We start from the raw sequence: 15158 nt of genomic DNA on the forward strand, positions 1-15158 counted from the left end.
AAATTACTACGAAGGAGGTTATAAAATCTTAAATTTCATTTGTGTTTTATAAACTGCTTATAACACGGTCGAATTTAGAAAACATTGAGAACCATATGTCATAGACAATAATATTATAATATTCTCTTCGATACAAATATATTAAGGTGTTATAATAGGGGACTGCGAGAATCAATTTACCCTAAATACTTTGCTAGGTACCTATATCCATTTGTGGCTGATGATATGTCACACAATTATACGACAATTGATAAGTGATAATCTAACTTAAGTGTAATGAGTGTGTATGATATAGTCCACTAGTGGTTTTCTCAAGTACTTTACTCGCATGGTAGTGTCACTTTTCCTTTGTTCATTATCCATAACGCAGAGTGCAGACTCTGAATTTGGGAAAAACATACACTTCACCATATTGTTATAACACACATTTAACTTGAGTTGCAACCTTTGTTTTAGTAAATAGTAATACATTTTAAAAAGAATATGAAGGAAATTAATAATAGGATAAATCATTTGAATAATTATTATCTATAAATTCTAAGTAACTAGTATTATTAAAAGTATGCTACGCCACCATGTTTTGACTCTATATCTAACATAACCAATTATACATTCTGAAGAATCCATTTATACTCCTTTATACTTAATAGTATAATAAATTTACGAAAAATAAAATTTAAAAAGAAGGAGCTTAATAGTGAATATATTGGATTTTTTTTATACATTAATTTAAAAGAAAACAGAAAAAAAAATGTTAACTATTTCCTTTCAGAAATTTGTAAAATAGAATTATATATATTTTTAAATATTAGTTTTATTTAATTGATTGTAAATACATATACAATACACAGCATATAACATCAGATATATTTTTTGTACATAACAAATTATTAATTTTAATTAAAATAATCTTAAAGTTTTGATTGCTTATTATTTTTATGAATTGTAATTTTTCCATACAAAGTTTCTATTTTATGAAGAATTATAAATATGTCCTTGACTTTTTATCATCAACCACTCTTAATTAAAGTGGAAACATTTAATATCTCTACTTCAATAATTTTTGAAAGTTTTTCTGCATGTTAAATTATTCATATAAAATAGAATTTTTTTACTATAATGTCAGATAATAGAATAGTAAAAAACGAGTTGGCTATTGAATAAATAATATTTATAAAGAAATATCATATTCATTATAAGATATCAGTATGAATAATTAAAAATGAAGGTTATGATTCTCAGAAATATTTTGAACAATAAAACTATAATGAATGGAAGATGAAATATATCATGATAAACAGTGCTATATTGTGCAACCAACACTATTTTATATCATTTAAATAAAATAATTGGTTTACAAACAAAAATGACCATAATAAGTTAAGATAAGATTAGGTTTAGACATATGACTTTACATAAAAATTAAATTGGTTATTTAATTTTATCAAGTCGCAAACTACATACATTTTACATACCTAAGTCAGTTACTAACATAATTATTATAATTAAGAGGCTAGTTAAAATGCACCAGAAATAAAAGTGTATTAATTAATATAATATAACTTAAATGTATCAGTATAATAACACAATTCTAAACATGAATAAAAATTATAAAATATACATAAATATACATAAAAAAGACTGATCCTAAAAACTATTGAAATAAATAAGTAATCAACGAAACTTCAATAAACTATTGAGTACACCAAAATGCATAGAATACAATTAAAAATTTGTAAGAAATACAATTAATACTACATCTCTTTTAAATTAAATTAAAAATACTGAAAGAATACAATATTATTTAAAGTAAAATAATTAAATTAAAATCAAATTATAAGATGATTACTACCTTCATTATATTATTCAGATCTTTATATTAAAAAAATAAATAGTTTATAAATGAAAGTATGGAATACTCAAAATATAAAATACATTAAACGCATTGTAAGAAATTATACAATATTATTATATGTCTCTTAATCTCAATTTAAATTATCTACAATAGTTAAAATATTTATGAAGGCTACACCAGCATGTTATACTGTATACATTAATATATCTTACGACTCCAATTTAGGATTATCAATTTTTATAAGTAAAAAAGTTAAATTCTTTAAAAAAATAAAAACCATTAACACTATGTAAATTACCAAAGATATAATTCTGATAAAAAAACAGTCTTCCTTTGTTCTTTAGTTTCATCATTTACATCAAACGGAAAGTATGCACGATCTAAAAAAAAAAATTGAATTAATAAATGTTATAGAATACATTATACTATAATCAAACAATTTTTTTTATAAATAGGTAAGAATCTATAATGTTTAGAGTTGGTATTGGAACCTACTTTTAGTATAAATATATAAGTAGATTAAAAATTCTCAGTTAACATTCACTGATAGTTAAAATGTAAATAATTTTTAAACAATGAATGTATAAAATACATTAAACAATGTGTAAGAACTGATACAATATTAATATATGTCTATTAATCTCAATTAAAAATATTGTATTAATAAAATTTTAAATTAAGTAAAATATATTAATTTAACGTTAGTTATAAGATGATTAATACTTTCATTATATTATTCAGATAGTTATATAAAAAAAAAAATAGTTTATAAATGAAAGTATGGAATACTCAAAATATAAAATACAATAAACGCATTGTAAGAAATTATACAATATTATTTTATGTCTCTTAATCTCAATTTAAATTATCTACAATAGTTAAAATATTTATGAAGGCTACACCAGCATGTTATACTGTATACATTAATATATCTTACGACTCCAATTTAGGATTATCAATTTATAAGTAAAAAAGTAAAATTCTTTAAACAAATAAAAACCATTAACATTATGTAAATTACCAAAGATATAATTCTGATAAAAAAACAGTCCTCCTTTGTTCTTTAGTTTCATCATTTACATCAAACGGAAAGTATGCACGATCTAAAAAAAAAAATTGAATTAATAAATGTTATAGAATACATTATACTATAATCAAACAATTTTTTTTATAAATAGGTAAGAATCTATAATGTTTAGAGTTGGTATTGGAACCTACCTTTAGTATAAATATATAAGTAGATTAAAAATTCTCAGTTAACATTCACTGATAGTTAAAATGTAAATAATTTTTAAACAATGAATGTATAAAATACATTAAACAACGTGTAAGAACTGATACAATATTAATATATGTCTATTAATCTCAATTAAAAATATTGTACAAATAAAATTTTAAATTAAGTAAAATATATTAATTTAACGTTAGTTATAAGATGATTAATACTTTCATTATATTATTCAGATAGTTATATAAAAAAAAAATAGTTTATAAATGAAAGTATGGAATACTCAAAATATAAAATACAATAAACGCATTGTAAGAAATTATACAATATTATTTTATGTCTCTTAATCTCAATTTAAATTATCTACAATAGTTAAAATATTTATGAAGGCTACACCAGCATGTTATACTGTATACATTAATATATCTTACGACTCCAATTTAGGATTATCAATTTATAAGTAAAAAAGTAAAATTCTTTAAACAAATAAAAACCATTAACATTATGTAAATTACCAAAGATATAATTCTGATAAAAAAACAGTCCTCCTTTGTTCTTTAGTTTCATCATTTACATCAAACGGAAAGTATGCACGATCTAAAAAAAAAAATTGAATTAATAAATGTTATAGAATACATTATACTATAATCCAACAATTTTTTTTATAAAAAGGTAAGAATCTATAATGTTTAGAGTTGGTATTGGAACCTACCTTTAGTATAAATATATAAGTAGATTAAAAATTCTCAGTTAACATTCACTGATAGTTAAAATGTAAATAATTTTTAAACAATGAATGTATAAAATACATTAAACAACGTGTAAGAACTGATACAATATTAATATATGTCTATTAATCTCAATTAAAAATATTGTACAAATAAAATTTTAAATTAAGTCAAATATATCAATTTAACGTTAGTTATAAGATGATTAATACTTTCATTATAATATTCAGATAGTTATATAAAAAAAAAATAGTTTATAAATGAAAGTATGGAATACTCAAAATATAAAATACAATAAACGCATTGTAAGAAATTATACAATATTATTTTATGTCTCTTAATCTCAATTTTAATTATCTACAATAGTTAAAATATTTATGAAGGCTACACCAGCATGTTATACTGTATACATTAATATATCTTACGACTCCAATTTAGGATTATCAATTTTTATAAGTAAAAAAGTTAAATTCTTTAAAAAAATAAAAACCATTAACATTATGTAAATTACCAAAGATATAATTCTGATAAAAAAACAGTCCTCCTTTGTTCTTTAGTTTCATCATTTACATCAAACGGAAAGTATGCACGATCTAAAAAAAAAAATTGAATTAATAAATGTTATAGAATACATTATACTATAATCAAACAATTTTTTTTATAAATAGGTAAGAATCTATAATGTTTAGAGTTGGTATTGGAACCTACCTTTAGTATAAATATATAAGTAGATAAAAATTCTCAGTTAACATTCACTGATAGTTAAAATGTAAATAATTTTTAAACAATGAATGTATAAAATACATTAAACAACGTGTAAGAACTGATACAATATTAATATATGTCTATTAATCTCAATTAAAAATATTGTACAAATAAAATTTTAAATTAAGTAAAATATATTAATTTAACGTTAGTTATAAGATGATTAATACTTTCATTATATTATTCAGATAGTTATATAAAAAAAAAATAGTTTATAAATGAAAGTATGGAATACTCAAAATATAAAATACAATAAACGCATTGTAAGAAATTATACAATATTATTTTATGTCTCTTAATCTCAATTTAAATTATCTACAATAGTTAAAATATTTATGAAGGCTACACCAGCATGTTATACTGTATACATTATATATCTTACGACTCCAATTTAGGATTATCAATTTTTATAAGTAAAAAAGTTAAATTCTTTAAAAAAATAAAAACCATTAACATTATGTAAATTACCAAAGATATAATTCTGATAAAAAAACAGTCCTCCTTTGTTCTTTAGTTTCATCATTTACATCAAACGGAAAGTATGCACGATCTAAAAAAAAAAATTGAATTAATAAATGTTATAGAATACATTATACTATAATCAAACAATTTTTTTTATAAATAGGTAAGAATCTATAATGTTTAGAGTTGGTATTGGAACCTACCTTTAGTATAAATATATAAGTAGATTAAAAATTCTCAGTTAACATTCACTGATAGTTAAAATGTAAATAATTTTTAAACAATGAATGTATAAAATACATTAAACAACGTGTAAGAACTGATACAATATTAATATATGTCTATTAATCTCAATTAAAAATATTGTAAATAAAATTTTAAATTAAGTAAAATATATTAATTTAACGTTAGTTATAAGATGATTAATACTTTCATTATATTATTCAGATAGTTATATAAAAAAAAAAATAGTTTATAAATGAAAGTATGGAATACTCAAAATATAAAATACAATAAACGCATTGTAAGAAATTATACAATATTATTTTATGTCTCTTAATCTCAATTAAATTATCTACAATAGTTAAAATATTTATGAAGGCTACACCAGCATGTTATACTGTATACATTAATATATCTTACGACTCCAATTTAGGATTATCAATTTTTATAAGTAAAAAAGTTAAATTCTTTAAAAAAATAAAAACCATTAACATTATGTAAATTACCAAAGATATAATTCTGATAAAAAAACAGTCTTCCTTTGTTCTTTAGTTTCATCATTTACATCAAAGGAAAGTATGCACGATCTAAAAAAAAAAATTGAATTAATAAATGTTATAGAATACATTATACTATAATCAAACAATTTTTTTTATAAAAAGGTAAGAATCTATAATGTTTAGAGTTGGTATTGGAACCTACCTTTAGTATAAATATATAAGTAGATTAAAAATTCTCAGTTAACATTCACTGATAGTTAAAATGTAAATAATTTTTAAACAATGAATGTATAAAATACATTAAACAACGTGTAAGAACTGATACAATATTAATATATGTCTATTAATCTCAATTAAAAATATTGTATTAATAAAATTTTAAATTAAGTAAAATATATTAATTTAACGTTAGTTATAAGATGATTAATACTTTCATTATATTATTCAGATAGTTATATAAAAAAAAAATAGTTTATAAATGAAAGTATGGAATACTCAAAATATAAAATACAATAAACGCATTGTAAGAAATTATACAATATTATTTTATGTCTCTTAATCTCAATTTAAATTATCTACAATAGTTAAAATATTTATGAAGGCTACACCAGCATGTTATACTGTATACATTAATATATCTTACGACTCCAATTTAGGATTATCAATTTTTATAAGTAAAAAAGTTAAATTCTTTAAAAAAATAAAAACCATTAACATTATGTAAATTACCAAAGATATAATTCTGATAAAAAAACAGTCTTCCTTTGTTCTTTAGTTTCATCATTTACATCAAAGGAAAGTATGCACGATCTAAAAAAAAAAATTGAATTAATAAATGTTATAGAATACATTATACTATAATCAAACAATTTTTTTTATAAAAAGGTAAGAATCTATAATGTTTAGAGTTGGTATTGGAACCTACCTTTAGTATAAATATATAAGTAGATTAAAAATTCTCAGTTAACATTCACTGATAGTTAAAATGTAAATAATTTTTAAACAATGAATGTATAAAATACATTAAACAACGTGTAAGAACTGATACAATATTAATATATGTCTTTTAATCTCAATTAAAAATATTGTACAAATAAAATTTTAAATTAAGTCAAATATATCAATTTAACGTTAGTTATAAGATGATTAATACTTTCATTATAATATTCAGATAGTTATATAAAAAAAAAAATAGTTTATAAATGAAAGTATGGAATACTCAAAATATAAAATACAATAAACGCATTGTAAGAAATTATACAATATTATTTTATGTCTCTTAATCTCAATTTAAATTATCTACAATAGTTAAAATATTTATGAAGGCTACACCAGCATGTTATACTGTATACATTAATATATCTTACGACTCCAATTTAGGATTATCAATTTTTATAAGTAAAAAAGTAAATTCTTTAAAAAAATAAAAACCATTAACATTATTAAATTACCAAAGATATAATTCTGATAAAAAAACAGTCTCCATTGTTCTTTAGTTTCATCATTTACATCAAAGGAAAGTATGCACGATCTAAAAAAAAAAATTGAATTAATAAATGTTATAGAATACATTATACTATAATCAAACATTTTTTTTTATAAATAGGTAAGAATCTATAATGTTTAGAGTTGGTATTGGAACCTACTTTTAGTATAAATATATAAGTAGATTAAAAATTCTCAGTTAACATTCACTGATAGTTAAAATGTAAATAATTTTTAAACAATGAATGTATAAAATACATTAAACAACGTGTAAGAACTGATACAATATTAATATATGTCTTTTAATCTCAATTAAAAATATTGTACAAATAAAATTTTAAATTAAGTCAAATATATCAATTTAACGTTAGTATAGATGATTAATACTTTCATTATAATATTCAGATAGTTATATAAAAAAAAAAATAGTTTATAAATGAAAGTATGGAATACTCAAAATATAAAATACAATAAACGCATTGTAAGAAATTATACAATATTATTTTATGTCTCTTAATCTCAATTTAAATTATCTACAATAGTTAAAATATTTATGAAGGCTACACCAGCATGTTATACTGTATACATTAATATATCTTACGACTCCAATTTAGGATTATCAATTTTTATAAGTAAAAAAGTTAAATTCTTTAAAAAAATAAAAACCATTAACATTATGTAAATTACCAAAGATATAATTCTGATAAAAAAACAGTCCTCCATTGTTCTTTAGTTTCATCATTTACATCAAAGGAAAGTATGCACGATCTAAAAAAAAAAATTGAATTAATAAATGTTATAGAATACATTATACTATAATCAAACATTTTTTTTTATAAATAGGTAAGAATCTATAATGTTTAGAGTTGGTATTGGAACCTACTTTTAGTATAAATATATAAGTAGATTAAAAATTCTCAGTTAACATTCACTGATAGTTAAAATGTAAATAATTTTTAAACAATGAATGTATAAAATACATTAAACAACGTGTAAGAACTGATACAATATTAATATATGTCTATTAATCTCAATTAAAAATATTGTACAAATAAAATTTTAAATTAAGTCAAATATATTAATTTAACGTTAGTTATAAGATGATTAATACTTTCATTATAATATTCAGATAGTTATATAAAAAAAAAAATAGTTTATAAATGAAAGTATGGAATACTCAAAATATAAAATACAATAAACGCATTGTAAGAAATTATACAATATTATTTTATGTCTCTTAATCTCAATTTAAATTATCTACAATAGTTAAAATATTTATGAAGGCTACACCAGCATATTATACTCTATACATTAATATATCTTACAACTCCAATTTAGAATTATTAATTTTGATAATAAAATAGTTATATTATAACAATATATTTTTAATATATTTCAATTAATAAATAGAATTTATAAATTGAAGTACGAATTATTCATACTTAATATAACCTACAATTCAAACGTTTCAATTTAAAAAATAGCATCTTTTATTTATTTTAATTAATAAATCAATGTCTTTGTTATACTTTTTTTTAACATGTTTATAACTGACATAAGATTATGAAAAATTTGTATATTGTGTTATTCAGATGTATCTTAAGGATCATGAATCGAATGAACTTTGATAATTGAAACATTTTTTTATACATATTTTTAATTTGTTATAATATTGTTTAATGTTTAACCAGCAAATCTGAATATTTTAAAATTACAAGGCAAACTTTTTTGAAATGTCACCTATTGTAGTGTTGTCTAAATATAATTATAAGCTAAAATTCTTCATTATAGGTACTGTAGAGAACCTTAAAGATCCAGTTTCCTACATACTTAGGTATATAGATATTGTTCAATCAAATAACTATCAAATAACAATTCTATAATTTATTTTATGAATAAACCTTACTTTACATTGAAGACCGATAATTACCTACATATTTTGTAATGTACCTAGGTATGTCTTTTAAATATTTTATGTTTTCTATTTATGTCAACCTGGGATATGTGACATTATCTAAGGGGGTATGCGACAAGATCTAAGGGGGTATACGAAAAAATTATTTTCGTTGATTTATATTCTAAATTGATATTTGGGGTACGTGAAATAATGGTGAGAGAGGTCAAAGAGTATGTGAATGAAAAAAGGTTGTAAACCGCTGTATTAGGTGAATACATTTTATCGTTAAGCTAGGATAACTTGACTATAGGTACTGCTTATTTAATGACATGATGGAAATCTTACCTTAAACCTGATTTAAACTGCCTTTATCAAAAACATGTATGACTTAATTGTGCATACAAGGTGTAAATACAACCTATAAGTTAGTTGCGGAAACTGCTAGCTGTAAAATAGATTCTGGCTGTCTTCATCACTTTCATTCGGCGAGGAGGAAAATATGGTATATCAAATACTATATAGTATATTATAGTATTTGGATGTATCCAAATTGTTGTCTACACATTTTCGTTTATCTATTTTTAAATTTTAAAAATTTAAGTCTTGGTGATAATAGATAACATTGTAATGCTTACATAATCAACATTGGTGCTCTTTGTTTTGAAGCCTAACTATTGGCTTTCAGAGGTAACATGTAAACAGTTAATACCCTAACTTAACTTAACGAATATTTCAGTATTCAACGTACAATACAGCGTAGGTACTTTAAATTCTGAGCGTAGCGATAAGCACAAAAAGTATAAAAACCCGAAGCGTGCATGACGAACTCGCCGATTTTAAGTGAATGACTTGTACAATAGTTTGCTGTATGATAGTTAGATTGAGTTTTGAAATCTATCTTAAAATAAATGAAAAAAAATCAAAAAAACTAGATGTCTTCAAAAACGTGTGCGTTATCTAAGCTCTAAGATAACAATATACATAATATACAAGGACGCTCCTCAGATAATCACACTGATTTCTACATAGAATGCGTTAGTATAGAAGTCTGTGCATAATCATTCCGCATTCGTACCTATTATCTTTTATCAGTATATCAGATGCTTGTAAAGTTTTGTCGGACAGATGAATAATTTGACCAACGTCGTAGATACCAGCTTTATAAAACTTATTATTTACATATTATGTTAGTATTATACGCTTAGAATTTTGACGATCTGATATTTTATTACATCAAAGTGTAAACATTGGAATTACCTATTTTGTACGTAACGAATACTTTGTTTTCAATGATTACTAATTACTATATTAGTTCAATAGATTATTGATACTGCATTAGCTAGGTTTAAACTGCTAATCATTTTTCCGATTTTTCTTAATTTATCACTAACAAACTAGTTTATTTCAGAAATAAAAATGGCTAGTGAAGTCGAAGATACTTTAAAACGTATCCAATCTCATCGTGGAGTAATCGGTACAATTGTAGTAAATAATGAAGGTATGTATTTTTCAATAATTTTAATATTAGTATTATACTTGACGTATTAAATCTGTAGTTTAATAATATATTAAATATTTTTTTTTGATCATTTAATATGTATTATCTTTAATGTGTTTTAGGCATTCCTATTAAGTCGACTTTAGATAATTCAACTTCTGTTCAATATGCTGGATTGATACAGCAGTTGGCTGATAAAGCTAGGAGTGTTGTGAGGGATTTGGATCCGTCTAACGATTTGATGTTTTTACGGATGCGTACTAAAAAACACGAGATAATGGTGGCACCAGGTACAATTTATCAAATATATTTCTTTTCAATTAAATCAATAATTAAATATTAAATTTCATATTTAATTTATATTATTTGTGTAATTCCTTATTTGTTTAAACAACTATTTACATTAAAATATTTAATTAAAAAGATAAGATAGTATTACTATCATCAATGAAAGACAATTTTTTAGTGTAATATAATAAAATAAATATAGGTAATATGATAATATTAATATTTAATATAATAGAATAATTTAACTGAGACATTTAATGTAAATGGATTGTATATTTGTATAATTTAAGTTGATTATTAACAATTCTTAGATTAGATTTTCTTCATTTACACAATTTTTATGCAACTAATAAATTTTTATAGGTATTCTATGATGTAGAATGTCTCCTTGATGAACTAATCTCATATTTGTCATATTAATGCTTTAAAAACGATACACATGCTACACAAAGATATACTTAAATTAAAAGATCTTAAACAAATTAAAAAAATGTTTAATATATTCAAAACATTTGATTTATAAAAATGAATAATTTTAAGAAGTAGAAGTACTTTAATAAATAATATGTATAAACATTATAAACAATTTGAGGTGATAAATAGAGTTGAGATTTTATAGCACTTAAATTTCATAAATATGTGTTAACATTATTACCTTAAATGTGTAACAAAAGTAATCCAAATATATATGAAAAAAAATAAACAAACATTTATTTATTAATACTTATCTAACACAAATGTAATATTGGAATAAAGTATTACAAAATGATGAACACTGTGCCTACATATATAAATAATTAATATATAATTATTTATTTAATATATAAATAATTGGTAAAATTGCTTAAATATTATTAAAAGTTCAAAAAATCACAGAATATGCTAAATTAAATTTTTAATCCTAGTTCTCCAAATTATAATCAAAGCTTTCTTTGCTATTTCTTAGAACCTTTAGAAATATGAAAATGCTTTAAGGTTTAATTTATTTAAATGCTTATTATTTTTTGTGAAAAAAATAAAAATAATAGTCACATTACTATTTTCTATACAATATACATTAGTATATTACTAATAAATTTTCTATATTGATAGAAGTATTTTTTTAAATTATTAAAAAGTTTGTAAAGTAATGGTAAGAAATCAATTGTTTAAGTGTATCACTTGTTACCAAGAATTTTAAAATAGCAATTTAATACTATTAACTATTTAGAATAAATTACATATTACTTTTTAAATATTAATACATTTTCATATAAATTTATCGAATTCCATGTTATCATATTTTATAAATAAATGTTTCGATTAGAATTTTTTTAAAGAAATAACTATTTTTCCAAAATCAGAATTGTAGAAACATATTATTAAGTAACAGACAATATCAGTAAAAACAAACAATATCGGTATCTTCTTGTTACATGAAACTTCAGCTCCGACTGGTGAGACTATCACCCAAGACTACCACCATTGTCTCGACTACTATAATATCTTTTCAATATCCATGTGCCACTTATCAGCATTGCACTTAACAAATCATTTCCTATTTTATTAGTTTTTTTAATGCTATGTTTCCTTTATATTACATTCACTTGATAGTTAAAAATAGAATGTTTTACAATCTCGTTCAAATATCTCTCTAGCCATAGCGTTTTATATGCGTCAATATTGTAATTGTAGCATGTGTTTTACCTCAAAATAATTAAGACACATTTTCTTGTTATTTATAAAATACTTATATTTTATATTTTTTCTATTATATCTGGTCAAAATACACACATTAAAATATAAATCACATTAACAATAATAATAGAAATATTAACAATAGTAGTAAAGTGTACACATGTGGCCATCAATAAAAATAATCTTGTAAAAAACACTAACACCAAATTGAGCTATTAAAAAAATAAAAAAAATGTTTCTAGTTATAAAAACTTCCCACATGTTTCTTGAAAAAGCATTAAATGTGTAAGTTTATTAATGTTTTTTCCACACAGTTTTAATGAGATACAAATTCTCTAATTGACTAAATATGACTAATATGATGAAAAATATTATTTAATATTATTCAATTTGTTAGATAAAGTATACTAAATAGGTAAGCGAATATATTGCTAATCTTGTCTCAAATAAAAAATAACTGTCAACTGGTTTGCTTTGGTAAAAAGAATACTACATGCAGCCTTAAGCCAAATGTTTGAATTAGGAAAAATTAGAAGGGAGATGCTAGAGTGAAAAAAATGTATGTTCTTGAATATTTAAATAATGTCTTATTGATTAAAATAGGAATTATAAATAGGATAATAAAAATTTATTTTCAATTAATAATTAAAAATTATTAGGGCTACACATAAATATTTTTTAAAAAAAGAGGGACCAGTTCTTTCATGTTTTTCCTTAATTCAAACACTGCTTAAGCCTGTAACCTGTGAGTGGATTACAATTTATTTTAAAGCACATACAACAAGGTAGCTTTAAATAACTACTTGTTAATTTATGGCGTATAATAATTTTAAACTAATAAAATTTTAGTATTATATAATATATGTTGTTATATTTTAGTATGTGTAAATTTATAACATATACTTAGATGAAATATATTTTAACATTTAGTACATTATATACAATTTTAAGCTTATAATTATGTGATCTGATGTTAAATTATTTGTATATTTTTGTTTCAGATAAAGATTTCATAATGATCGTAATTCAAAATCCAACAGAAGCACAGTCATAAAAGAACAATTTTTTTAATAATATAATAATTCTTAAAATGCACTTAAATTTAATTTTAAATAACATCCAAAAATAGTAATTTGTAAATATTTATTAGTTAATTACAAATAATATTGTACATACTAAATATTGATTTTTATAATTTTATATAACACTTACTCAAGCATTTTATTTTAATTTCCTCTACAAACTATTTATTTTATTTTTTCATATTTTTTATTGTTACACATTACCTTTTTTTCAATTTCCAATATAGTTGCGAGCATTTACTAAAAGTAAATTATTACAATTTCATAATGTTCCTAACTAAGTTAAAAAATCAAGTATTCTAAAACACTGATAATATTCTTTTTTTTTGAGCTTGATTTTAGCCAATAGGTAATCCTTAATCTAACTACACAAAATTTGTTCTATTCACCCACAAATTTGCTATGTTGTCCTATTTCAAGATAGAAACAACACATTCAGATATTGTGTCTTCTTAGTTCTTAGAGCAGTAGAAAACAAGGACACTGTACGATTATAAGTCTTTTTTCATATTTTATATGATTAAAAATGCTTTTTAATATTTAAAGTATGTTGCTTATTTTTGATATCATGTTGTCCATATTTTATGCATTTAATTTATTCTGTTGTGGTCTAGTTTGAATATTATTGTCGTGCTTTAGCCCTTTAGATACTTTTATAATATTTAAAATAAGCAAAATATAAGAGTAACAAATAAATAAACATTATTTTATTTTGACACCAAGAGTAATTTTGTGAGTTTTATGTTAATGTTAAACTATTGTTCGTAGGTAATTGTCTAGTATGGTGATACATTAAAAAAATTAAGTAAATTTGCTATTATTATTGTTTGTACCTATTGTAATTTATACCTAAACTTTTCATGTTTAATAAATATAACATACTATGACATGTACTGATGTACTGAGGAGTATGAATTTGGATGTTCATAGGCGTGCTCACCTGTGTTGCAGGGTATGCTATAACAACACCTACGAGCTACAAATAATTAGTTTACATTCACAATTTTTATTTTTTCTTACTTACTAATTACTATAGTTAGTACTGTTAGTAGATACAATTTACAAGATGTTTATCATTGTAATTGAAATTGACTTTAAGTCCTACGACTAAATGTTTTTATTATGAATAAATTGCTATCATAGAATTATTTTCATCAACCCTAGAGCACATGCTTCATGGTCAAAAAGTCCGGGCTTTTAGAATTTTGTTCATTGCTTCAAAAATATGAAATATTAATCTAACCCAACCTAGGTACTTTCTAGTTAGGTGATTAACTAAAGTTAGATACAACTCCCAATTGAATACAATTTCATGTCTGTTCTATAGAAGGTTCAAAGTTCATTATCTATTGAAAAAAATGACTAAAAGACTGTGTGCATAGTATGCTGTGATATAACCTTATGTATAATAACATTTATATGAAAGTTTAATTAATTTGTATTATTATATGTATCAATAACAGTATTTGAC

The 15158-nt window shown here is 21.8% G+C and overlaps 1 protein-coding gene and 1 long non-coding RNA gene across 18 annotated transcripts; one reads left to right on the forward strand and one right to left on the reverse strand.

Annotated features, from left to right (window-relative positions):
- Window positions 1-1921: 1921 nt before the first annotated feature.
- On the reverse strand, window positions 1922-10101 carry LOC114132961 (uncharacterized). Of its 16 annotated transcripts, XR_007606362.1 has the most exons (11): window positions 9778-10101; window positions 9488-9717; window positions 7933-8013; window positions 7212-7291; window positions 6490-6570; window positions 5767-5847; window positions 5045-5126; window positions 4323-4404; window positions 3599-3680; window positions 2877-2958; window positions 1922-2235 (listed from the first exon to the last, which is right to left on the reverse strand). It is a non-coding gene; the product is annotated as an uncharacterized LOC114132961 (long non-coding RNA). The 16 variants fall into 16 exon arrangements; XR_007606365.1 differs by lacking the exon at window positions 7933-8013 and having other exon boundaries at window positions 1923-2235; window positions 9778-10100; XR_007606366.1 differs by lacking the exon at window positions 6490-6570 and having other exon boundaries at window positions 1923-2235; window positions 9778-10100.
- Window positions 10102-10234: 133 nt separating this feature from the next.
- LOC114132960 (dynein light chain roadblock-type 2-like) lies at window positions 10235-14403 on the forward strand. Of its 2 annotated transcripts, none has more exons than XM_027998571.2 (4): window positions 10235-10328; window positions 10551-10640; window positions 10763-10930; window positions 13607-14403. In XM_027998571.2, exons 2-4 carry the CDS (start codon window positions 10559-10561, stop codon window positions 13657-13659), a joined length of 303 nt encoding a protein of 100 aa, XP_027854372.1. In that variant the 5' UTR covers window positions 10235-10328; window positions 10551-10558; the 3' UTR covers window positions 13660-14403. The 2 variants fall into 2 exon arrangements, with proteins under 2 accessions (XP_027854372.1, XP_027854371.1); XM_027998570.2 differs by having other exon boundaries at window positions 10240-10406.
- Window positions 14404-15158: the final 755 nt, after the last annotated feature.

The sequence above is a fragment of the Aphis gossypii genome, chromosome X, assembly GCF_020184175.1.
Source record: "Aphis gossypii isolate Hap1 chromosome X, ASM2018417v2, whole genome shotgun sequence".
Taxonomy (NCBI): Eukaryota; Metazoa; Arthropoda; class Insecta; order Hemiptera; family Aphididae; genus Aphis; species Aphis gossypii.

Coding starts and splice junctions, on each gene's coding strand:
- LOC114132960 (XM_027998571.2), top strand. CDS start 10,559: ATGGCTAGTGAAGTCGAAGATACTTTAAAACGTATCCAATCTCATCGT. Junction 10,641..10,762: donor AATTGTAGTAAATAATGAAG/GTATGTATTTTT, acceptor AATGTGTTTTAG/GCATTCCTATTAAGTCGACT. Junction 10,931..13,606: donor CGAGATAATGGTGGCACCAG/GTACAATTTATC, acceptor TTTTTGTTTCAG/ATAAAGATTTCATAATGATC.